The 25,803-nt window shown below is 39.8% G+C and overlaps 1 protein-coding gene across 2 annotated transcripts in view; it reads left to right on the forward strand.

The window, feature by feature from the left end:
• Positions 1-10,709: 10,709 nt before the first annotated feature.
• Positions 10,710-25,803, forward strand: part of KCNJ3 (potassium inwardly rectifying channel subfamily J member 3) — a 126,476-nt gene continuing 111,382 nt past the window's right edge. Inside the window, exons 1-2 of one of the 2 annotated variants that reach the window (XM_084892278.1) lie at positions 10,712-11,923; positions 22,917-23,133. In XM_084892278.1, coding sequence (XP_084748404.1) covers positions 11,222-11,923; positions 22,917-23,133 — 919 coding nt within the window. In that variant the 5' untranslated portion in view covers positions 10,712-11,221. Of the gene's footprint in view, positions 11,924-22,916; positions 23,134-25,803 lie in introns of both variants that reach the window. The other variant, XM_084892279.1, reaches the window with a different exon arrangement.

Genomic DNA, 25,803 nt, shown 5'->3' on the forward strand with positions numbered 1-25,803 from the left:
AACCTTTTCCAGCCATAGAGGCAACCTTGTCATTCATTGGTGTTGTTAAGAAGCATAAATAATCACTGGGTGACATTTTGACACCAGGGTTTATTTAGTGAAGTTTGCATTCTGACATTGATGGACTATGTGAGGACATTTCATCAGCAACAACTCCAGCCACACAGAATGCAAAAAAGAATTTGCAGTGGACAGATAGCTAACACTGGGCCTTGACCTCCCTCTTCTATCTTTCTTCTCCCCACTCTTTTCTCTAACGATTACACCCCTATTCTTGATTTGCTAAAAAGAACTAACTGAAAGAACTTTCAACATATATAGGACGGGAAGGTATTTTATTACTTGGTCATATCACAGCACATTTTTATTTCTTTTTTAAAAAAATATTTCAGCTTGTTGCAAAACCAAAACAATACATACATGTAAATATTAAACAGCAGGCATCTTTTTTTTTGTTATATGCCTAACAGAATGCTAACATCCATCCACTCTTTGTAATAAAAAAAAACTCTCTTGTTTTTTAAAAACCTGTCACTCATCTAAGCTCTATTTGGAGAATAGACTTTCCAATTAGTAGATAGAGATGAGAGAGGGAAAAGAGTGCTTTAGTGCTTTAGAGAATCATTACAGCTAATTATTATGTTAATACCAAGATGTTTCTAGAGTCACAGTATTATCTATGGGGTCATAATAAATAGGTAGAGGCTCTCCATGAATTAGATACAATTTTTACTCTCAGATCAGTTTTGAACAGTAATTGCTACTGACTCACTGAATCACCTAAGCACCCACTTTGTAAATTGGAACCACACAATAAGAAATTGGAGAGATTTAGTGCATTCCCACTCCACCCCTAAATAAATCTCCAGGGCCTCTTCCATTATCTCACTGGGACTATGAAGATCAGCTGTGGACTACTGGGTAATCAGTAAAGTGGGTGACCTTAAAGCAGTTATCTTTCTTGGAGTGAACATTTTTGAGAATGTTCTTTGTATTAAAAACTGGGAAGAATTCTAAAAATAAGTGTATGGAAATGATATCTTACTTTCTAATGGTTATTGTCTTTATTACTGTGATTCTTCACCTCTCTCTCTCCCCAAACAGGCATGTAGTATAAAGCAAATGGCCAATCCCAAGTTGGCTCTTTGCCAGTATGGCCACACAGTTTCAACAGTGCCATGCTCTTCCACTGGTTATTGGTAGTCCTTGTGAGAACCTTAATTTGGGGGCTTTTTCTTTCTTACATATATTATTGATTTCATAGAGGAAAGGAGAAAGAGAGAGACAGAAACATCAATGATGAGAAAGAATAATTGATTGGCAACTTCCTGGAGGCCACCCACTGGGGATGGAGCCCACAATCTGGGCATGTGCCCTGACCAGGAATCAAACCGTGACCTCCTGGTCCATAGGTCGATGCTCAACCACTGAGCCAAGCGGGCTGGGCACATGCACTTTCATCTCCACAGACAACAGAAAAGAAACACACATTATTAATAAAAAACTTAAAACATTGATGGGTTTTACAGTTCAGTGGTCCCAGACTCCTCCATTCATATTCATTATTTATGACTGAGGGTGCTAGAACTGGATTGAACTATAGTCAACCCACAACGTGTGCTGCTTTTCTTGGGTGCTTTTCCAATGAGGGGAGGATCCTCCTGTCACCTTAAGTTTGTGTACATACCTGTTGGGCTAGTGATTTGTAAGAGGTTTTACTAAATTAGTAACACCAGGTTTTACTAATCCCAACTGTCCCTCTTTGATGCCCACGGATGAGGGCTCTCTGGAGTAGGAAAGAAAGATGGATAGTACTTCCTTGTGACAGTTCTGGGAAGCTCCTTTACTGAAAGGCATGAGGTTCCCACAGATCCGAGTTTCTGAATCCTAGCTGTGCTGTCAGAATCAATACTTATCTGGGGTAGATTACTGGGATGATTCTAAAGTACAGCTAGGAACTGTAAAAAGGGCAATTTGATTTCAGAAAATTCTGTTTATTGTTCTCCTTTCCTTTCTCATCTGGATCACGTGCCATGAGATGTTGTTGGAGTTCTATTCTCCAGGCCTTTGTCATCCGGGGTCATTTATGCTTTACCGGCTTCTCCTTTCTCCCCTCCCCAGTCCTAAGGTCCAACTGCTCCGTTTCTCCCATCTTTTCCTCCCCTTCCTGCACTTATAAGGTTACCTCAGCATTGGAAGATTTTAAAATAAATTAAATATCTATATATTCCTACTCTCTAGCAGACTATAATCAAAGGCAAGATCAACATGCCCATGTTATCCATTCTCTCTAAACAAAAGAGAAAAGATTTATTTATGGTACCATGATAAAACTGAAGTTACTAAGCACATATTTATAATCGGTTGTATAAAGAATACTAGTGTTTCTGTATATTTTTTACACAAATTATGTGAAGACACTAATAAATTCTTCTTCCACTTAAGATTCTGCTCTATCAGCCATGGAAGTGTGCCATTTGATCTCCCTTCAAGAAGAACACGCCTTTGGCTAGAAAGAGTGCATTGAACTGATGGCATTTAGTAACAGCATCAGATGCCCAATCAGATGCAGCATTCAGCTAAAGTAATTTTCTTTCAAGAACTACCAATGACATCTCAGCAGGCACCTTAAGACAGAACCATCTCTGCCCAATGTAGTAATATTCTAATGGGCAACTTAAAAAAAATTTTTATTTTTTTACAGAGAGGAAAGGAGAGGGGTAGAGAGTTAGAAACATCGATGAGAGAGAAACATTGATCAGCTGCCTCCTGCACACTCCCCACTGGGGATGTGCCCGCAATCAAGGTACATGCCCTTGACTGGAATTGAACCTGGGACCTTACAGTTTGAAGGCTTTATCCTCTGAGCCAAACCAGTTTCGGCTCTAATGGGCAACTTTTGCTGAAGAGCCTCTCATTGAGGTGTTCAAGAATTACCTTTTACGACAGCATAGATGGACCTGGTGTTTATGATGTAAGTTAAATAAGCCAGTCAGAGAAAGACAAATACTACATTATTTCACTCATATGTGGAATCTAATGGACACAATAAACTGATGAACAAAATAGAAACATTGGCATGGATACATGGAACAGACTATCAGCTGTCATAGGGAAGGAGATGAAGGACTAGATGAAAAAGGGTAAAGGAATTAGAAAAAAAATACCAAAAAACAAAACAAAACAAAACCCCAAAACAACACACATCTAATATAATAAAAGGATAATTTGCAAATCGACCAAATGGCGGAATGACAGCTCGCTATGATGCACACTAACCACCAGGGGGCTGATGCTCAATGCAGGAGCCGGGTTCATGGCTGGCAAGGCGGGAACCTCTTTTGCCTCCATGGCAGCGCTAAGGACCCTTTGGGGGATGTGGTGGACATCCCCCAAGGGGTCCTGGACTGTGAGAATTTGCAGGCCTGGCTGAGGAATCCCCCTCCCAGTGCACAAATGCTATGCACCAGGCCTCTAGCATATACATAACACACAGACACAGATAACAGTGTAGTGAATGCCAGAGGGAGAGGTGGTGGGAGCTAGGTGGAGGTGGGCAAAGATGGGGTGGGGGTGGAATGGGGCTGAAAAGAGACTTTGATTGGGAGGATAGCTGCAAGATGCAGTGTGCAGAGGATGTTTTGTTGAGTTGTACACTTGAAACCTGCATAGTTTATCATCATAACAAATTCAATTTTAAAATTTTCACCATAGTCTGAGTGTCCTGCTACTGAATTCTGCCTCCTCCTATCTTTCCTTTTCTTTAGTTGATGTCAGGTCAGCATCACAGACTACAGTTATTTCTGCTCTATTCTGTTCCTTTCCTTATTATCTTTAATGTGCATTGCCCCTAACAAACCTTATGTCTCCCTTGCTTTGTCTTGGTATCTGCTTCCCAGATAAAATGTACTGACATGACCTGTCAAATTTTTTAAAACATTGTTTAAATGGCAAAAGTCACATTATTATATTTCAATAGTGGAAAATGATTCCAATCTCTTTATATACACTAACACAGAAAATTAGTGACAAATTTACTCTACTACCTCCAAAAATGCTGGCTATTTGCATTTTTCTTCAGTATTTTAATATATGTTTTTAAGGTTCTAAAAGATGAGTTCAAATTTTATCTCCTCTTTTTTAAAATTATGCAAAAACATTACCTCTTAGAAAGCTTGTCATTAAAAATCTAGCCCCGTTGGCATGGCTCAGTGGTTCAGCATTGATCTATGAACCAGGAAGTCATAGTTTGATTCTCGGTCAGGCCATATGCCCAGGTTGCAGGTTCCACCCCACACTGTGGGCATGCAGGAGGCAGCAATCAATGATTTTCTCTCATCATTGATGTTTCTCTTTCTCACTCTCCCTCTCTGAAATCAACTTATTTTCAGCCCTAACCGATTTGGACCAGTGGATAGAGTGTTGGCCTTTGGACTGAAGGGTCCCAGGTTTGATTCCAGTCAAGGGCATGTACCTTGGTTGTGGACACATCCCCAGTAGGGGTTGTTCAGGAGGAAGCTGATTGATGTTTCTCTCTCATAGATGTTTCTAACTCTCTATCCCTCTCCCTTCTTCTCTGTTAAAAAAAAAAATCAATAAGAAATATTAAAAACACACAAACAAACAAACAAACACACTTATCTTCAGATTTCCAAAATAAAGTTGCTTGGACAGAGGTAACTTTATGCTTAACAAAATGTGATTCCAGTTTGATAGGTTACATTAGCTAGAGGAATATTTCCTAGTGGGACTTGTTCTTCTAAATGTAAATAAAACAATCTTTTCCTTTAGGTGTTCACTAGATTGTATTAATCATCATTATTGTTGTTGTTAATATATTTTGTTGTCATTATTTCTGACCTGCACAAACCTGATCTAATGCTAGGCACTTTGTGGGTGCACATTAGGTATCTGCTGTATTGAACTAAACAACACTCTTGTTCATATTTTGACGTCTAGTATTTCATTGGTGTGCACAGGGGAGAAATCCTGAGAAGTATAACTTCCACTGACATGGAAAATGATAGAACATTGTTGTTTTTCCTTGATGCTTTGCCAATAAGCCCTTGGGTCTGATAAAAACCAGCATTTCTTTCTTAATAGGTGTTGAGTTCTGGACAAGTTTTTAAATTTCTATTCTTTCATAAACCAGAGTATTCCCAGGCACAGTGCTGGAGTAAAGAAAGGGTTTTAAGTCAGGAAAACGTTGCTAAATAAATGGCCACCAAGTGACGATGGCATTTTGCTTTTCTGTGAATCCTCAAGCAGAGGCCGGGATTGGGAGCCAAGATTAAGGGATGGATGAGTCACACTGCCAGGGTATGGCGATGGCTCTCTTCTCAAGTCTGTGCAGTGAAATCTCAAGCTGACTTCTCCTTTTCATTTTCCTTATTCTTTTTTTTTTTTTTTTTTTTTTTTAGGAGAGAAAATAAATTCAGTATTCTTTTTTTAGGAGGGCTAAAAAAGAGAGAGAGAAAAGAAAAAAGAAACACCACTCCATTGCCTAAAATTGCATATAGAATTTCAAAGCGTGACCTCTTCCCAGATATAGCAGAACTTATGGTGACAATGGGGATGTGCTACCCTTTGAAGCGCACAGCTTCGGACGCTCAGGCCTGCCCATCTCTTCACTGCAGTTCAGAGGATGGTAGGATGAAGAGGAAAGGAGCATTAACTATAATACCATCTTCACCTGGGAGTAATTAATATTTCCGGTCTCGCAGCCTGGCACATGGCAGGACGCAGGGACCATAAGTGAGTGACGAGAAGGCCCGCTCCCGGTGTACCGAAGGGTTCAAAGCCTGCCTCTCTCCACAGTGGGCCGAGTAAGTCATTTTTAGAATTTGGACTTCTCAAGAGCAGAGGCTTTTCTTCTTTTGCAGTCAATGTACCCTTTTCCTCACACTGTTCAGTTACATAAGAGGGTGAGGGCAGGTGCAAAGTCATGCCTTTTTAGTATTAAAACACAGAACGGGATGCCTTGTTCTCAAAGTTATGTTTTCTTGTGATATTAGTCATTTTAAACACAGAATAAATATGAGTTTGTTGGTAAATATAGCTTTAATCCTCCCTCCTCCCCTTACTCCCAAGATCTGTGTGGTAGTTTGTTTATAATCTACCACCCTGTCTTTCTATGTTAAATGCCTAATGCTTGTGCATTGGGTAGTGATATTTTCCAGATTTTCCTGGCTTTGTGGCTTTGGCTGAAATCGTGTGCCTCTCCTTCCTTTGACCCATCCTGTTCGCAGTATTTCACTTCAGTTCATCAGACGGCACCTGATTAGGTGGCCTTCTGTCATCCATTCCCCACACATCCCGCCCGGCCTTGGCACCGCGGGGCTGGCCGGCCTCCAGGACCTCATCATGGCAGCAGCTGTGCTGACAGAAGAAGCGTCTCGCTCATCTTTAAATATTTTCAAGGAGTTGGACTTAATGTCACCGAGAGGTCAAGACTCAGCCACATTGACCCTGTGACATGATGGCATCCTGAAGAAATAGTTAATGTTTCAAGAAGTACTGCTTCTTTCAAATGAAGACCTTGACGAAGGGCAGCTATGTTTTGGAATACATGCTCTATCCTCTCTCTAGCTATGCAATGGGAATACTAATTGTAAAGTTCCAAGCAGCAGCAATGTTGCCTGGCACATTGAAGTGAGCTCAATACTTTTTTGTCCTCTTTAAATATTTATGAATATTTACCATGTGCAAGGCAAGGTTGGATAACTGGAGTACTGAATGGTGTCAAAATATTAAGAGGTAGATGCTCAGGGTGCTCTTGAGGAAAATCTTGGGTAAATTCCGAGTTCAAATACAGGCTAGAAAAGGCGGGGGAAAGGCACATTACAAATCTAGGGAAGTAAGAATTCAGAATGGGAGAAATTTGTGTTAGTGGAAACATAATGTAAAGCTTCATGGGGGAGGTGGCACTGGAGCCAAAAGAAATTATTTAAGCCAAAGAAATTATTTCCTTCCCCAGTGACAGTGATTTGGATTTTGCAGGGATAGGAAAAGTACTTAAGTGACAGGGAGGAAGCTGAGCAAATGAAACCCATAGAGGGCATTTTGAAGGAATTGATAGGGTCAAAGTTGGTTGGAGTATTGCCCCCCGTTAAAGGCGGGATAGGAGATAATTTTGGAACTATAGGTTAGGCACATTTTAAGGACCTGAGATCTCAGCCTTCCGAGAGAGAAGCATGATGTGGTGGAGGGTGGCCCTGATTATGAATCAGAAATCCTAGCCTGTCTTCCAGGCACCTGGGAAGGGATGGCAGAGCACCCTGGTTCTAGAGGTACAATGTTCTGAGTTCAAATCTCAGGGTTTTCACTTAGCAACTCTAACACTGACCAGGTTATTTTCTCTTTCTAGCCTAATGTGCTTATTTGTTAAATGAGAGGATTAAATTAAATATGTCTCTTGAGGTATAAAATTACTTGTTTTTTTGTAAATTTGGTTGCTGAAAAATGGCCAAGGTTTCCCATAGTAAAGTGATATTTTTTTAAAAAGTGGGAATGTTTACTAGTAAACGCTTGGAAATGAAATAATCAGAGAATTCTTTCATTTTCATTTCCTTACTAAACTTTTATGGTTCTAAGAAAATAGATCTAGTAATACTATCAAGGATAGTTTGAAAGAGTAAAAGACTGTAGGCAAGAAAATTATTTCACATTGGGCCTAAACTGAAATTGGGATTTAAAGAAAAATAGTAGCATTTTTAAAAGGAGAGGGGAAATCATATCAAAAGAATTTAACATCTGATTGAATGTCCATTCTATACTTAAGAAGTACAGAAAGTATTCCTTGTTTATTTACATGTTCTTTTATATTAAACTAAAGGCCTGATGCACAAAATTCGTGCACAGGGGGCAGAGTGTCCCTTAGCCTGGCCTTTACCCTCTCCAATCTGGGACCCCAAAGGGAATGTCTGGCTGCAGGTTTAAGCCCATTCTCTCTCACAATCCAGGACTGCTGGCTCCTAAACACTTGCCTGCCTGCTTGCCTGATTGCCCCTAACCATTCTGCCTGCCTGTCTGATAGACACCTTAACTGCTCCCCTGCTGGCATGATCCCCAACTGCCTTCCCTTGCAGGGCTGAGAAGACTAGGGGACTCCAGCTGGATGAGGCGGGGCTGAGAGGACTGGGCGCCATCATTTTGTGGCTGTGGGTGCCATCATCTTGTGAGGGTGTGACAGTCAATTAACATATCCCCCTATTTTTATATGGGATCATATAAGTTATCTGACTGAGTGATGACTTTTAATTTTGTATTACTCAGAGAGAGTTTCAAAGTATGTGGAGTGTCTAGTGATATGGATTTGTACATGTTATTGATCCAACAGATATTAATTGTGGACCTGGTATATGACAGGCTGTGTTCTAGGTGTTAGGGGCATAGTAAACGAGAGAGACAAAGTTCCAGTTCGTGTAGAACTTGCATTCCAGGACTGATGGGAGAAAGACAACAAACAAATGAAGACAATATTCTTTAGAAAAAAAGTGCTGTGAAGAAAATGAGCCAAATGATGTGCTAGAGAGTACAGGGCTAGTAAAGCTCTTTCTAGGAGGAAGCATCCAGGTTGAATGAAGGAAGGAGCCAGTTACATGGAACAGTAGGACAAGGACATTCCAGAAAGAGGGAACAGATAACACAAAGGTATAAGGAGGGATAATGCTTTGGTGGGTTTCAGGAAATGAAAGAAGCCAGCCTGTTAAGGGCATAGTGGTCAGAGGAGAGCAGTCAGAAACAAGAAAAACAATATACACATATTAGTTCACTGGACAGGGTCAACACCAAAAACTCATTTCTAACCTCCTCTTGGCTTTGTTGCATTTTTATCGCCCAGTAGATAACACCCCTGGCAGCAAAGGTAGTTAATAGAACTACCTTCCTTCTCTTTTCCTATGCAAATTTTGGAACTGTGTTGAAACTCCCAGTTTTTCAGAGAAGGAAATTGTGGCCCAAATATACTTAGCTGCTTGTTCAAGGTCACACAGAGTGTGAATGGCAGGGCCAGGACCCAAATCAGGTCTTATGATTCCAGGTTCGGAACAGTTTCCACCTCCCGCAGTGTCACTTTCCCTTCTTATGTAATCCTAAAGAATAAGAGAATTACTGGCCTCTTATCAGACGGCCTGCAGGAGAAGAGCCTGTAACTCCGGGTTGCTGTTTTAGCTAAATGACAGTGAAGAGCCCTTGGTTTGTGGCTGAGAAGGTGACACACACTTGCCTGCACGAAGGTTTAAGGGTAGAGAAGTAGGGGGGAGTGCCTACAGGCAGAGAATTGGCAGAGTGATTATGTGCCTATTTTCCTGTAGCAGCCTTTTGCTTAAATAATCTCAGGATGTGATGATTTTTCCCCCCTAACAAAATCAATGTTATACATCTGTACGGAAAGGCCTGAATGCAATGAATATGCCACAAGATACCATGGCATTCTTAAAACAAACATGAGAGGTGGTAACTAAGCTGGTGTTTACACATGGGCACTGTATTAGCTATTTCTGCACTTTGACCCTCCATTAAGTGAACTGCCAAGCCTGGGCCCTTCCAAGCCAGCCTTCCTCCCTCAGTGACAGCCACACGTTCCCGCTGGGCACCCCGAGCCTTTTCACTAGAGCCATTTTCAGGAAAGATGATGATGGGCTTCCCCATAAGTGTTTCTTCTCCTTTCTGTCCTCATTCCAAGGCCCCCTTTGCTCCTGGCAACTTTGAGTTCTAGACACGCTTATCCTGGAGCCAGTTGGAATCTCTGCGAGGCAGTCCCCAGCCCAGGCATCCGTTTCTAAGCCCTCGTTAGAGAGACAGATTGCACTCCTTTGCTTTCAGAGACCAGCATCTGCTGCTGGCTGGGGGCTTGCTGCCTGATGCGGAGCCGCCGAAGGAGGAGGGAGTGCTGCCTGGCGGTTGGGAGCCAACGGAGAAGCGCTTCTCATTGGAGAGGCTCTTTTTCTCGAGCTGCCAGACGCTGCGGGCTCCGCTGAGGCGCGGAGGGGCCTTTGGGGCTGGAGGAGCCGCGGGGGAAGCGGGGACAGGCGGGGCCAGCGCGGCTCTGCAGCCCATCACCCGCACCCGCACCGCCGCGCTCTCCCGCCGGCGCCGGGCGTCTCCCACCCAAGCCCCCCAGTAGGAAGACCTAGGAGGACGGAGGGGAAGGAGAGCACCTTGCCGCCAGGGAGAAGCTGGAGTGCCGCTTGCCTCTAACCTGAAAGTGACCCGCAGCTCGAGAGGCTCGAACCCTTTACCCGGCAGGGAAAGCACGGCGTCCGGGAACCCCCAAGTGCCCGAGGCTCCAGGATCCCGCCTGCGGGGGCAGCGCTCTGCCCTCTGGAAGTTACGGCGCTCGGGGGGCGGGGGGCCCTGAACCGGCGCCCACCGGGGTGCGGCAGGGAAAGTGGGGGCGCGGAGAGCAGCCCCGAGCGCACCGGAGGCCGCGGGGTGAGTCTCCGCTCCGGCTCCCGCTCCGCTGCGCGCGGGGGCGGCGGCGGGGGAGCCCTGGGCGGGGGGCGCCCACGGACCCTCGGCCGCCGGCAGACACCTCTCCGGAGTGCGGAGTGAGGAGTGCGGAGCGGGGACTCTGAGCCCGGAGGCGTGGGTAAGGGGTGTTGCAACACTACTTGGCAGACATGCCTCTGGGCGGGATTTTGGCCAAAAGATAGGAGCGGGGGGCGGGGGAGCGCCGGGGGCAGGCGGGAGCGGTCCTGCGGGGGGAGGGCGGGCGATCGGGGTAAGGGGAGGGTCTGGTCCCAGCAGGTAACGCAGCAGCCTGGGCAGCCGGGCGAGTTGGCAGGTGGAGAGGAACTCGCCTGTCAACTCTTCCTCTAAAAGAGTCAGCCGGGCAGGAGAGCCGGGAGGGCCGGGGAGGAGAGCAGGAAGGGGCGGCCGGGATGCCGGCGGTGGGGGGAGAGCAGAGACGCCTCGGAGAGCTTGCGGTCCTGGCTGCCCTCCTGCCTGGGGTGCGGGGGGACACTTTTTAAAGACTCGGCTCGGAGGGGGGAAAGCCTCCGTCCCAGAGGGAGGAGAGGGGAGACTGCAGAGACCGCCGCTACCGACCGGTGCGCCCCCCGCCAACCCCAAAGCCAGGTGCGCCCCCTTCTGCCCACCCCCCTCCGCTCCCCACTCTCTCCCCGCCCCCACCTCCCTGTCGGTGCGGGTTTGCAGCGCTCGGCTCCTGCTCCTGCGCCTTCCCTTCGCCGCCTGTGACTCTGGCTCGCCCCTCCGTATTATGTCTGCACTCCGAAGGAAATTTGGGGACGATTACCAGGTAGTGACCACCTCGTCCAGCAGCGGCTCGGGCTTGCAGCCCCAGCAGGGCCCACAGCAGCAGCAGCAGCTGGTGCCCAAGAAGAAGCGGCAGCGGTTCGTGGACAAGAACGGCCGGTGCAATGTGCAGCACGGCAACCTGGGCAGCGAGACGAGCCGCTACCTCTCGGACCTCTTCACCACGCTGGTGGACCTCAAGTGGCGCTGGAACCTCTTCATCTTCATCCTCACCTACACCGTGGCCTGGCTCTTCATGGCGTCCATGTGGTGGGTGATCGCCTACACGCGGGGCGACCTCAACCAGGCGCACGTCGGCAACTACACGCCCTGCGTGGCCAACGTCTACAACTTCCCCTCCGCCTTCCTCTTCTTCATCGAGACCGAGGCCACCATCGGCTACGGCTACCGCTACATCACCGACAAGTGCCCCGAGGGCATCATCCTCTTCCTCTTCCAGTCCATCCTCGGCTCCATCGTGGACGCTTTCCTCATCGGCTGCATGTTCATCAAGATGTCCCAGCCCAAGAAGCGCGCCGAGACCCTCATGTTCAGCGAGCACGCGGTCATCTCCATGCGGGACGGCAAGCTCACGCTCATGTTCCGCGTGGGCAACCTCCGCAACAGCCACATGGTGTCCGCGCAGATCCGCTGCAAGCTGCTCAAGGTGAGTGCGGCCCGGCCCCCGCCCCACCTGGCCACCGCCCACCCTGCACCCTCTACCCTCCACCCTCCACCCTGTGACCCTTCCCGTCCGCTGAGTCTCACCTTCCCGCAGGTAAACTTCCGCTGGGGGTGGGGATGGGGGGTGGGGTTAGGGTTTGGGCCCAGAAAGCACAGTGGACAGTGCTGTCCCTACTCCACTTACTGGCCTGCGCTTCCCAAGCATCCTTTGGTTGTGCTGGCATCACTTTGTGCCCCAGTGACACTTAAGGAGTGGCGTGGTTTCCCGGAGCCCAGAGGTAAATGAGTGTGCCCTGTGTCCTGCCTTAGCCTTGCTGCTTTGCTCTTTAGAGCTCTTTGGATTTGTGGCCAGTACTTTTTGCTTCATTCAATTTCGGGTACTAAAACTGAGCAGCTTTGATGTTGAAGAAATAGGTGCTGAAGTTACCCCAACTTTTACTTAGAGCTCTTCTTCCTTTCCTTATTTCTTTTCCCCCCTTCTCCTTAATAGTATCAGCATGTCAGCAGGTGGATTATTCCTCTAGAGAGTCTAGACCCAATAACATTAACTGGGTCTAAGGCCATCTTTTGAAGGAACACAGAGGCCGCCCCCCAAAAAACAAACAAAAAAAACAAAAACTACTATACCCACAACAGTTAATAACGTGGAAGAAGCAACACCTGGTTCTTTAAAATTTCACTTTTATTAAATATTTTCCTAAAGAAGTATTCTGTGAAAGCCTGAGTGCTTTTCCTGTAGAGCCTCTTGTTAATTTTATTCTCAATTGCCTAGTTCTATGAAGCCCTTGTCAATTACCGATTTCACTTTAAAGCTTTTCAGCGTCCATTAAAGAAGATTGCCCCCTACCATCAGCAGTGTAAATGCTAAAACAAATTGCACATAAGAGTGGTTGTGTTGCTAAAGCAAAGTTCATGTAGTCGTTAGAGGGCACTACTACCACCACGAAGAGAAGCCCACCCTAATCACTTGCCCAATTAGAGTCTGGGAACTAGGATGTTAGCCCAGTTCTCTGTGTGTTATCTACAATTCATCTTTTTGATGGATTTGTGTAGTTTTCAAGTATTCACAACTTTAAAAGGGTGTCCTTACACAGAATCATAAAAATTTTATCTGAGCCTGCATAAAGAATCATAGCCAGTTTCCAAATTTAGCATTGATAAAATGAAAATCAGATACATTTATAAATTGAGATTTGGCTTTGAAGTTTCAACTTGCACTCTGCAAATACATATTGTTTTACATAGTCTCAATTGATGTTGTACTTAAAAGGGGTCCAACTTGCTTTGAAAAGTTTGGACCTTGTGTCATTTACTGAGATCTTGCCCTAATGACTTGACCGTGTTGCTCAGTAAATTGCTAGATGAAAGCAGTTTAGTTGTTCTGTCATTCCACATCAGACACGTATTTACTATGCTTACAGACAGTGTAGAAATTAAAGTTTGCAGGGCATGGTGGAAAATTTTCAACCTGGTTCTGATGTACATGTTCATTAAGATAACTGCAATAAATAATTCGAATAGATCATATGCTGTCTAATTAACTTCAATGAGCTACATACAGCTTTTTTATTTAACTTAGCATGTTGTGTTACTGACCACTGTTTGAACTAAGTGAGTAGTTTGGGTCAAGCGAAGCAGTTGTGTTGTACAATAGATATGTTTATTGCATTAATATTTGTAGCATGTGCCTGTTCTGTTAATAGAACAAGCAGTATAATCTCTCTGTGCTAGACCTACTTTGTTAATACGGTGCAGTCTCTCAAGGAACCCATGTTTATGTGTTGCTTTGGAATTCTTATTGAAGAGTAGATTACCATATTGATTGCTCTATTGGAAATTTAAAATTAGAATTTAAAGGTCATTTTACATGCTGTTTTCTAGTTTTCCAAACATGTAAAGCCATTTATTAAAGCAAATATCCTCTCAAGGCAACATATTTTAGATGCTTTTAGATTTTATCAAGTTTTATTTTAACAAAGCTAGAAATAATTAGAATTCATTTACCTATCAAATTTTTAGTTTTTTTTTTTTTTTTTTTTTTTTTTAACAAAGGTACAATGAATCTGAATTATTCAGTCTCTATAGTGGTTTAGAACATTGATAATGATTTCTCTGCATAAGACCATGTACCACATGTACCTTAAACAATGTCCTGATTAAAAAAATAATAAAAGATTGATAATGTTGGCAAATTTGGACCAAGGTGCTATATCAACACAAGGTGATAAAAACAACATCCAACTAAAACAATATGTATGATATTCCTATAAAATATTTTGCTTTTGATTTATTAGGAAGATATCATTGCTAGAAATTAAAATGATTGGCATGTGGCATCAATTTGTATTTAAACAAAATATGGGAAAATTCTCTCTTGCTTTTTTTTGGAAAGCAAGGAAGTTGATTGGTGGCAGCTCATCATCCAGCCAGTTGTAGTTTGCAATTGGTTTTTCTTGTAGCCATGGTAATTAAAACGAATTCTCATAGTTCACATCATTTCCTTAGACTTTACTAAAAAGGAGTCATGTTTTTTTAGGGAACTGATAACATTCAGCAAAATTCGGTGGGAGATTTGCTTTTAATATATTTCCCTTATTTTTTTTTTTTAAGGGACTGAAATGAAGTGACATAAAACAGCCAACTATATTTTTAAAAAGATTATATACTAAATCATATAGTAATACTACTTTGATACTAGTCTTATACAGTCTTCTTATAAAAACCACTGCACATATTCAATTTCCTCCTTTAATCCCTGTTTGACATTTAAAATATTATTTATGTATCTTTAATACAGAGAAATATACAGAATTTTAAGAAACCAAAACCCATTATATTTAATGGTAATAATTATAGTCTGTATATGTTATTCCTATTACCTAATTTAAGTTCACTTATACAGAGTTGGGCAAAAGTAGGCTTACAGCCTGGCCAGCATGGCTCAGTGTTTGAGCGTTGACCTATGAACCAGGAGGTCAGGGTTCAATTCCAGGTCAGGGCACCTGCCTAGTTACAGGCTGAGTCCCCAGTGTAGGGCATGCAGGAGGCAACCCATCAGTGATTCTCATTGATATTTCTATCTCTCTCTCTTCCTTTTTGTAAAAAAAAAAAAAAAGTAGGTTTACAATTGTGAGTATGCAAACCAGTTTATTCTTCTTCTTCTTCTTTTTTTTTTTTTTAAAAAATATATTTTATTGATTTTTTACAGAGAGGAAGGGAGAGGGATAGAGAGCTAGAAACGTCGATGAGAGAGAAACATTGACCAGCTGCTTCTTGCACAATCCCTACCGGGGATGTGCCCGCAACCAATGTACATGCCCTTGACCAGAATCGAACCTGGGACCTTTCAGTCCGCAGACCGACGCTCTACCGCTGAGCCAACCGGTTTCGGCAGCAAACCAGTTTATTCTTACATTATTAATTAATTATTGTATTATTTTCCATACAAATCACTGTAAACTTACTTTTGCCCACTCTGTATTTTCCTATTGAAGTTTTTCTCTTTTTGCTGAATATAATCAATCGTATTTTATAGTATTAACAAAAACTTACTTTTTAATAACTATAAGGCACTTTCTATTCTTTGGAAGATTGTGAAAACAAGGATATGACTTTTTAATCCTTACTAGTATGAAAGTTTCCATGCATATTTCTTTTGAATTCTCTAAGTTTTGATGTAAGTTTTTTTTTTATAACTTCTCTGCCCTGTTTTTAATTATTATTCACTTATATGAAAACAAATTTTACTTCAATACTATTTCTGTCTTCCAAACTTGTGAATACTGAAATTTATTTCTATATTTAAATATAGATTTTGCAAGTTTATGCCTGGAACAATTGGTCCTTTTTCTACTCAGAAAACAAAAAAGGAAGCAGATTTAGCTAAAAACATTAATATACTATGAAGTTATTTTTATGTTAATATTAAAAGTTATCAGCTCTTTAAAGATGAATATTCTTCTTTTCCTATTTTTCTCTTCATGCTGATCTTTATTAGATTTTTCTATTTATTTTAGTTTTTCTTTTGACCTAAAATATAGTGACTAATGAATAGTAACGTTATGTTAATACAACATCTAGTTGAAAGTTTTAATAAAAATGTCTGGATTAGAGATTGAGATTGATGGCTGAAATGTTGGCCCCTGTAATTTACTATTGGATATAAAGAATTTGGTCATTTCACATCCTTCTTTCTACAAATCTAATACTAAAGGTTCACTGCCCCAGATTTACATCTTATTAAGGGGATGATTTTAATTGTGTGTTTTTTAAAATATATATTATTCTGAAATTTACAAACTTATTCATATAAGTTATATATGTGTATATATATATATATATATATATATATATATATATATATAACATATAGGCACTCAGCTAATCCTTATTCACATAAAATAAACCTAATATCAACTATTATTGGCTCCATATTTTGAAATATATAAGGAAAAGAGTTTTTTATGAAAGTGTATTTCTTGACATTTTTATTCATTGCAGGTAGTCCTTGTCTTTCTTTCCTGGGAGGTCAGCTGTGCAACCCTTAATTTTCACTTATGGAAAAAGTAATGGTGCACAGTCTTCTAATGTGTCACATGCATTATTTTTGTATCACTTTTTAAATTCTTTATTTGTATGGACACTCAAAATTGGGTGTTATCTGGCTTACTTATATAAATGTGAACAAGTGAAGATGAAATAAAAACCAAAATTGTTGGACTCTTTCACTGATTGAGCTAGGCCAGTTTACACTTTAGTTTTTATCTTCTTTTTTTTTTTTAAAAAAATTAACCCCACAAATGATCATTTAAAAAAACAGGTTTTCTGAACATCATACAAGATGTTAATAAAAATATTCAAGGAGTCTAGAACTGAATACCCCAGAATTCTTAGAGCAAGATCCTATAATTTGGGTGAATTTTTTACATGGATTAATTATGACCGGAAAAAACAAACAAACAAACAAACAAACAAAAAACAGAACACAATTCCTATTTAGTCTAGCTTTGTTTTCTCTGACACAAGTACAATAATTTTAAAATCTATAATTGTTATTATTTTAAAAAATAGTAATATGTTATTTTGTTTGCTTTTGTTCTTTACTTTTAATTTAGCATTGAGAAGTACAGGGTGGCTTGTACTCAGGAGATTACAGTGTGAATAAATAAGGGAAATAAAGATCCAAATATAAACAGCAGTGGGTAAGGAGCAATGATAAAGGGAAGCAGGAAAAAGCACTTAATGCATGTGAGGGTGTTTGTAAGTAGGAGGGTGCTTGTGCATGGAAGGATACAAATTCTGTCAACAGTTATTATAAATTCCATAAAAGGCCCCTAAATAATTATAAAGCTGTTCTTTCATTTGAATGGCATAAAAGTCTCACATGATTGATTACAACACAAATTCCATTCCATTCCATGAGGTACTTTCTGTTTATAAAGTGAACATATTTCAATGGGATAAATAGCTTAGTATTAAAAAAATCTTCATTTTAGAATTGATGTTGGCCATAGGTTTTTCCACTTGACATTGATAGAATTTCAAGCTTACAGGGTCAAAAAAAATGCACAATTTAATTGTAGATGATCTAAATAAAATGATACATCCACACACTTCTCTACCTGACCTTAATTTTGGTCTGAGTCCCAAAACCATTGCCAAAACTGCTTTCAGTCACAAGGCATTTTTTTATTCCTTATCGTGGCGCTGGCATTTGGGCTCATTTCCTAATTTTAGCTTCCAGAGAGTACTCTGACCTCATTCCATGTGTTTTCTTCCTGACTTCAGCATATATTCAACACACACACACACACACACACACACACACACACACACACTTAAAAGAGGTGTAATTACTGATAAAATCCTGGGGAGGTGATTAGCAAGACTGGTTTACCCTCTCCAGCTGGGCCTGATTTCCTTTCTCTTTCCCTTTTCCTGCAAATGGCCATCAGTGCTTTTTTGCAGTAGGGACTTGTGGGAAGTGATGGGTGTGGATCAAACCTTAGAGCATGATAGAGGTACATTTCATGAGTCATATGACAGTGACCAAATGTTTCATTCAGAATTTCCCAAGTCTCCCTTGGAGCCAGGACAGACCACAGTGGTTATAATTAGAACAGAGTAATGGGTTAGAGAAATGGAAGAAAGGCAGCAAAGAGATTGATTGTGTTGGTGAAGTGTGTTCTTGCTGAATGAATGTGACAACTGGTCACAAATCTCCCAGGAGGAGGATGGCCAAATGTGGGTCTGCAATGCCAAGACAGTGCTAAGTGTGTATTCCAGTTGTGTGTGTGTGTGTGTGTGTGTGTATCTTTGCACAAGTGCTAAACAGTTTTTTATTTGTAATATAAAAGCCATTTATCAGTAAGGTATGTGATTGGGGACTATCATGATAGTCCATTCTAGTCATCTCTGACTTGAATCTTTTTCCACCTGTAGACAGAATTGTAATTAGTTATTGTGTAGGCCTTTTTGAACTCTCAATTTAAAGTCATTTGACATTACCTGCTTCTTTGAAATTAGTACAAGTGACTATAAAATGAGCAACAAGCCTTAAATTCTATACATATACTTATTTGCATATAATTTAAAATATGTATAATAGGAATACAACTTTTAAATAATAATATATTTTTTCTTATTATTTGTGAAAATATAACTTAGAAATGATTTTCACAACCTAAACTGTAAAAACAATCATTTACAAAACCCCATGATCTCCTAATTATAATTTTTGGGCAGTAAATTTAAACAAACTTTAAGCTATAGATTTCCTTGATTTTTATCATAACTCCAAGCATTTGTTATAGTTCAGTCAACCAGAAAACCTTTCAAATGGAGGAAAGTTTTTATTTCCTTCCCAAAATTCTATACAATTGAAAATAAAAGTGCATTAAAGCCAACTTTGGTCCTTTTGTTTTCAGATTATGCTCTGAGTTTTTAAGAATTTCCAAATTCCTATGAATTTCTTTTCACTTTTTTTCCCACTTTCTTGTTTACTTAGTAGTTTTATAGTTCTAAGTGATTATTTCACCAATTGACGTCAATTTTAGTTATCCACTCTTTAGAAGTTTAAATTATTTACTACATCAACCTTAATCTTTAGCAGTTGTTTTGAATTATTGTTGATCTTCATTATATCTATTTACACATTTTTATCTAGAAAATGATCATGGTTCTGTGTTCCCTTGAAATTAGGAGGTTTAAAGAACTAAAGGAGATAATTGAACCATTAACAAATTGCTCTATAAATGAAAGATTTCTCTTTATATAAGAGTTAACATAATAAAGGTTAAATTGTTTTTTGTCTAAAATTTCTTACACCTATTGTCAAAATTTCTGGGCCAATTGATAGTTAAATAAGAGAATTGGAAACTGATGGAATATTAATGCTGCTGATTCATTACATAGTCCAGGTAGAGATCATGCTTTAATTTTATAAAGGACATGCATAACTCCTTCCCCTTCCTCTTCTCTTTCCCCTCCCCCTCTACTTTCCCTCCCTTCCCCCTCCCCCTCTCCCTGCCCTTCTTCCTCCTATTCTCCTTCCCAATCTTCCTCCACTCCCCCTCCCCTTCCCTTTCTTCCTCCACTTCCCCTCCCCTCCCCCTTCCCCTTTTCTCTTCTTTTTAAATATATTTTATTGATTTTTTACAGAGAGGAACAGAGAGGGAGAGAGAGTTAGAAACATCAATGAGAGAGAATCATTGATCAGCTGCCTCTTGCATACCCCCCTACTGGGGATGTGCCAGCAACCAAGGCACACGCCCAATGGAACCTGGGACCTTCCAGTCCGCAGACCTACGCTCTATCCACTGAGCCAAACCGGTTTCAGTCCCTTTTCTTTTCTTTTCATGTACATGTGTATATTGCAGTTGCTTGAACAAAAGATTTCTCACTCTGCTTATACAAGTCAAGAAACTTAAAATTATGCATTTTTTCCCTTTGCCCTGGAAATTGTCTGGAATTGCATCAGAATTAGATAAACCTAGATTAAATTTTTTTGTAAGCCTAGAGTAGAAGTATATGCTTCTGAAAATGTATTCTGTAGGCGTATGTAGGTTTCTAGAACATCGTAAGTGTTTAGTTGAACATAAACTTGCTCTAACCAGGAGCTCAGATTTTAAACAAGTCCACGACTCTAAGCACCTTCCACACTAAAACCACATTCTCCTCTCATACAAATAAAATAGCATTCTATTTAATTCACCGTGATTAATAAATTTCCACTTCTATAATAAGTGGAGAAAGCAAACAAAAACCAGGGAGCTAAGAATATATAAAGTAGAAATATTTGATTGTCTAACATAAAGAAGACCTGAAGATAAAATTGGGGATATAGAGTCTCTGAGCCATTTAAAATAAGGGTAAATTAGGTAGTATTCACTGGCAAATACTTTTCAATTAATACCTAGGGAATTCCACTTACTTGAAAAATATACAAACATGGGAAACATCTTTCAAAGAAATACAGTGTTATTATTTTATCCGCAGTGTCACATAAGAGGTACAGTGCCAACTTTTTCCTGCCCAGACTTGGATAGGACATAAAGCATTGGTGGTGGTGGGAGGGGAGGAGGCATAGGTATAATTTTGAGTATATAGGACAGATTTCTTTTAAACAAGAAGGTATATGGAGTTTGAATAGAGCACTTCCATGTATATTTAAGTTTAAATTACCTATATGTGAATAAGCTGCTTTGCTAAAAACAAAATATTTCTTACTCTAGGTTGGCATTCTCCTGATAGACTGCCTATTTCTAGGCCACTTCTTTTCATGAGTTGTTGGATGATCAGTGAATTTTAAAGTTTATTATTCACTCAAAAGCTTTTAGAATGAGGCAAAGGCATAAATAGCAAATAAATTTTTAAAAAAGAAAGATGAAATTTAATTTTGAGGTACATATGTAATCATTAGAAAAATGTATCTCCTTTGGGAAAAAATGATTTTTAAACAAACGGGAAATTGAGTTTTTAAAGAATTATCTCTGTGAACACTTCCATTTAGTACAGAAAATTCAAAGCTTGGAGTAGTTAATAAAATGACCCAATATATGCTTATTAATTACAAACACCAGAGTACCACCTTGTGTTTATATAGCACCTGTTTCTTAGTAGGTGAGAGAACAGTGACACGGGTTTTTGTTTTGATTTTGGCTTTTGCTGTGTTATATTAATCAATACTTATACTACTGTGTAGCTGAAAAGATGCTGGTCTCATCCATATTTTATTGAGTTGAAGACAGGTTCAGAAACATAGGCGACTTCTACTGGCCTAGAAATACCCAGTTTCCTCTAACATTGGTTGGGAGAGCTGCTGTTTTTATTTTTGCACTATCAGGTTTTTTTCATGGATTTTTCTTTCTTATCAGTAATCTTATGTATTTTTTTTTTTTAATGAACCACTCACAAGGTAGAGAAGATAAATAGTCTCAATATTTTCATTGGATTTTTTTTCTACACAAATAAAAGTCCTGAGTATCATTAGTTAGAAAGTAGCCTCTGAAATTCTCCTATTGAAACTCCTTGTAGCAATTTGCTGCCTTACAATTGTCCACCAATTTGAAACTCTTGGTTCTGTTTTGCAATGGAGTACATCTTCCTAAGGCACATTTCTCAGTGTTTTCACACTCATGTATTCTACATAAAAAGCCACTGTATTTCTTGGAATTAGTTTTTAAAGTAAGGATTTTGTCTTCAAAATACCACTTCATTGGACGAATCTGTTACAGATTCTGAGATTGTTTTGTTTATTGAATTAGCTGTGCATAGAACCTGCTAAATATTTCCAAGCCCCGTTTCACAAATAGCAAGCATTGTTATATAAATTAAACTTTAGTATTTGTTTATATATGATTCTTATAAGTAACAGACATAGCAAATAAAGTAAAAATGAATAGAAAATAAAAATAGGTTTACTTTCGTGTTTTATTAATTTTAAATAGTTGCATAGTTAAGTTTCAGTTAGGTTTACAATGATTTATGCTGATATTGAATGCCGCTGCCTCATGAAAGTTTTACTAAACCCTAAGTTTATCCAATATAGATTATGAAATGGCATTTTGATCTTAAAAATTTCTCTTTAGCCCAATTTTAAAATTCATCAGATAAATAGTTATGCAATTTATTATTAGGAGCTTAAAAGCCACTAAACAATAGCATCTGCTTTTTATTTTTACTGTGAGCTGTTGTGCGTGTACATAACATAATTTAATATGGTAACATCTTCACTCTTCTATTAAAAAATATTTTATTGATTTTTCACAGAGAGGAAGGGAGAGGGATAGAGAGCCAGAAACATCGATGAGAGAGAAACATGGATCAGCTGCCTCCTGCACACCTCCCACTGGGGATGTGCCCGCAACCAATGTACATGCCCTTGACTGGAATCGAACCCGGGATCCCTCAGTCTTCAGGCCGCCGCTCTATCCACTAAGTTTCGGCTCACTCTTCTATTTTGTATCTACTTGTTGCCTTTCCAAAGTCCTGGAAAATGAATTCTTAAGTTTTGCTTTGTAATAATGAAATAAAGCTCGCTTTCAATCACGATCAACCACCTTCAGCTTTAACAAACTCTATCAGAATTGCCTGTTTATATGCTTTCTGAGAAAATATCTGGCATGCAATGGGTTCCCATGCCGCGATTTATGTCAAGAAGCAGCACATGTACTTTCGGTTGCACAGTTTGTCCTAACAGCCATTGTTGGACCAGGCATCCCTCCAAAGCTCATGCGTTGGGGAATGGCAATTATAGCAAGCCGTGTATTATACAATACATAATGCATGGATGTCCCGCATGAGCTGTGTGGGATTTCGGCCCATTCGCCAGAACGTAGCTGCATAGAGACTTCTTTGGGGTTCGTTGCTGATGATCGATAGAGCAGAATGTTGCCAATGATGTCATTTGCTGTTAGGCTGCCTTGAAATTTCAGTGCAAGTGGTGATTTCTTCTCTTTTTCTGTGTGCTTGTCTAGTCTCGGCAGACACCTGAGGGTGAGTTCCTTCCCCTTGATCAACTTGAACTGGATGTAGGTTTTAGTACAGGGGCAGATCAACTCTTTCTTGTTTCCCCCCTCACGATTTGCCACGTGATCGATGCCAAAAGCCCCTTTTATGACCTATCCCAGCGAAGCATGCAAACGGAACAGTTCGAGATTGTCGTCATCCTAGAAGGCATTGTGGAGACAACTGGTGAGTAAAAACGTAGATATGCCATCACGTTTCTTCATTTCATAATGACGTTATGTTATATGCACCATACTTGTCACGAACTGGGTGAAATGTCTCAGCTCACAATGATGAAAATGATGACTTGCCTCTTATTTCTTTCTAATATTAAATGGATACTTTTAATATGAAGATATGCTGTGCTGATGATTGCAGATGTTATATTAACTCAGCAATACTTGCTGCGAAAAAAAACCACACACTGTAACTCAGCTGAGAAGACTCCTTAGAAATGATTATGATGTTCTGTTTTTATTACAGTCTTGGATTTTCTATAATCATAATTTTTCTTTAAAGACTTAAGGTTAAAGTACATTCTGCATAATTAGTGAGCAGCCTGAACTCAGCATGCACATTCTTGCCATGGAGACGGTATTCAGGGTGTCACTGGTAGAGCTTTGATATGCTGCTAAGTGCAACCTCAATGGAAACTTCCTGTGTGTGTGTGTGTGTGTGTGTGTGTGTGTGTGTGTGTGCATGGCCACATGTGCTAAAGCAGCACTTGAATTTTGAAATGGGTCAGTAGATTTCCCCAGATGAACCTTGACCCCCCCCAAAAATTAAAGCATATTTTTTTCTTCTTTTTCTGCTTTGGGATAAACTACATACTGTGTATTATTTGTTAAGATGCAATGTAGCTTTGGTACACTACAATTTTCTATTCTCTAAGGAGAGTAAAATTGTCAAAAGGAATGAAACAATAATTAGAGTATTTTGTTCAGGGCCTGAGCATTGCCTCGTTGGTTTGGAACCTGAAAGGAGACTGAGATGAATAATATAGATGAATAATTGTATAAATATAGGTATGCATATATATGTGTGTGTATTCCAGTTGAGTTGTACCCTTTCTACAAGTAATGAGAAGAAAGACATATTTTAGCTCTCAATATTTTAAGCAATATTATTTTAACAATCTTAAAGTGCTAATTATTATGTAAAAACTATAGTACTATAGAAAATAACATTGGCAGTAACATGGAAACATTCAAACTTCAAAGCCAGGTGGGAAACTACATAATCAAATATCTCTCACTTTTGTAGAAAGCTTTGTCCAAGGAGCAGGTGAAGAAGGCATTGTAATTTTTCTACACCTGTCACATAACACCTCTTTGAAATTTGGGCAATATATGTAATCTCTATAAGCTTTTCTTTCTCTTTAAAGCATGGATCATATAATAACCACCTTGAAGCTGCTTGTCATTTTCTAGCATCCTATTATAGCAATTACTTAGGTTTAAACATTAAGATTTTTAAGAATAATGAGTAAACATCAAACTCATCAATCTATACCGGAAATTTGATTTCTGTAGAATATTTTATGGTTTATGCCCTTTATTTAGTTTTTTAACTTAATATTTAAATACCATAGTGTATTTCTAAAATGCCGTGTATTGATAAAGAATAAATCAATTTACAAAGGCGTTTAGTTTAAAAAATTTTTTACATTTAAATTTCAATGTTTAGGCATCTTATTTATCGAAGTTGTCATATATTGTTAGAACTTAAACAGCAGATGTTGCAATTTTTATTGTTGTATTTCTTATAGTTTATGCTTCTATCTATGACAGCCCTGCTTCTAACTTACCAATTGTTGTTTATTATTCTAGTCACTGACATGTGAGAAGTTTCTGTTTCACTTGACAGCCTTAGAAGCCTTTCGTTAGTTCCATCCACTAACCTATCTACCCATTCTTTTTTCCTGTTTATTGCTGGTTTGTGTTTCTTTCTTAAGAAGGACATTTGCCTACAAAATCAGAGTGAAATTTTAAAATGAAAGAAATTTAACGATACCATTACTACCATTTAGTTCTTAGAGCAAGGTCAAATATCATTAGTTGTCCTAGTAATTTATATCCAAACTGTCCGTCCCCCCCTTACCCCCCACTCCGTTTCAACATCAATTTAAGGATTGCTTGTCTTCTTACTCCCGAGATGGAATCATTCTTAAACCTTACTTTGTGTTCTTGACCTTGACATACTCAAAAGTACAGGTCAGATATTTTGTAGCACGTCTCCCAAATGAGATTTGTCTGAGGTTTCCTTATTAATTAATTCTTTTGATTTTTGACTTCTACATGGACATCTTAAGGGGATTTTGAAACAGGTTGTTTTTTTAAGTTTACTTATGTATTCCTTATATAGCTTACATGTCTTCATATTTCAAAGGGACATGATTAGTATATAATGTCTTACATAAGGTCCTTAGAAGTTTTGTAATACTCAGTTATTTGTTAGGACTGTAGGTTTTATTTTAACATTTCCTCTCACCTCCCTTTTATTTATTTATTTTTTAAAAATATTTTTTATGGATTTCAGAGGGAAAGGGAGAGGGAGAGAGAGATAAGAACATCAATGATGAGAATCATTGATTGGTTGCTTCCTACGGGCCCCCTACTAGGAATTGTGTTGCAACATGGGCATGTGCCCTGACCAGGAATCTACCTGTGATTTCATGGTTCACAGGTTGATGCTTAACCACAGAGCCATATCAGCTGGGCCCTCCCACCTCCCTTTTAAAACAAAACAACAACAAACCAATGAACTGACAAATAATGCTTTTCACAGAAATTATGAAAAGTTAATGGAGCTTGAGTTTCTTAATTAGATATATATTTTATGAAGAAGAGATTAAAA

Source organism: Pipistrellus hanaki, assembly GCF_964339955.1.
Source record: "Pipistrellus hanaki genome assembly, chromosome: 8".
Classification (NCBI taxonomy): Eukaryota; Metazoa; Chordata; class Mammalia; order Chiroptera; family Vespertilionidae; genus Pipistrellus; species Pipistrellus hanaki.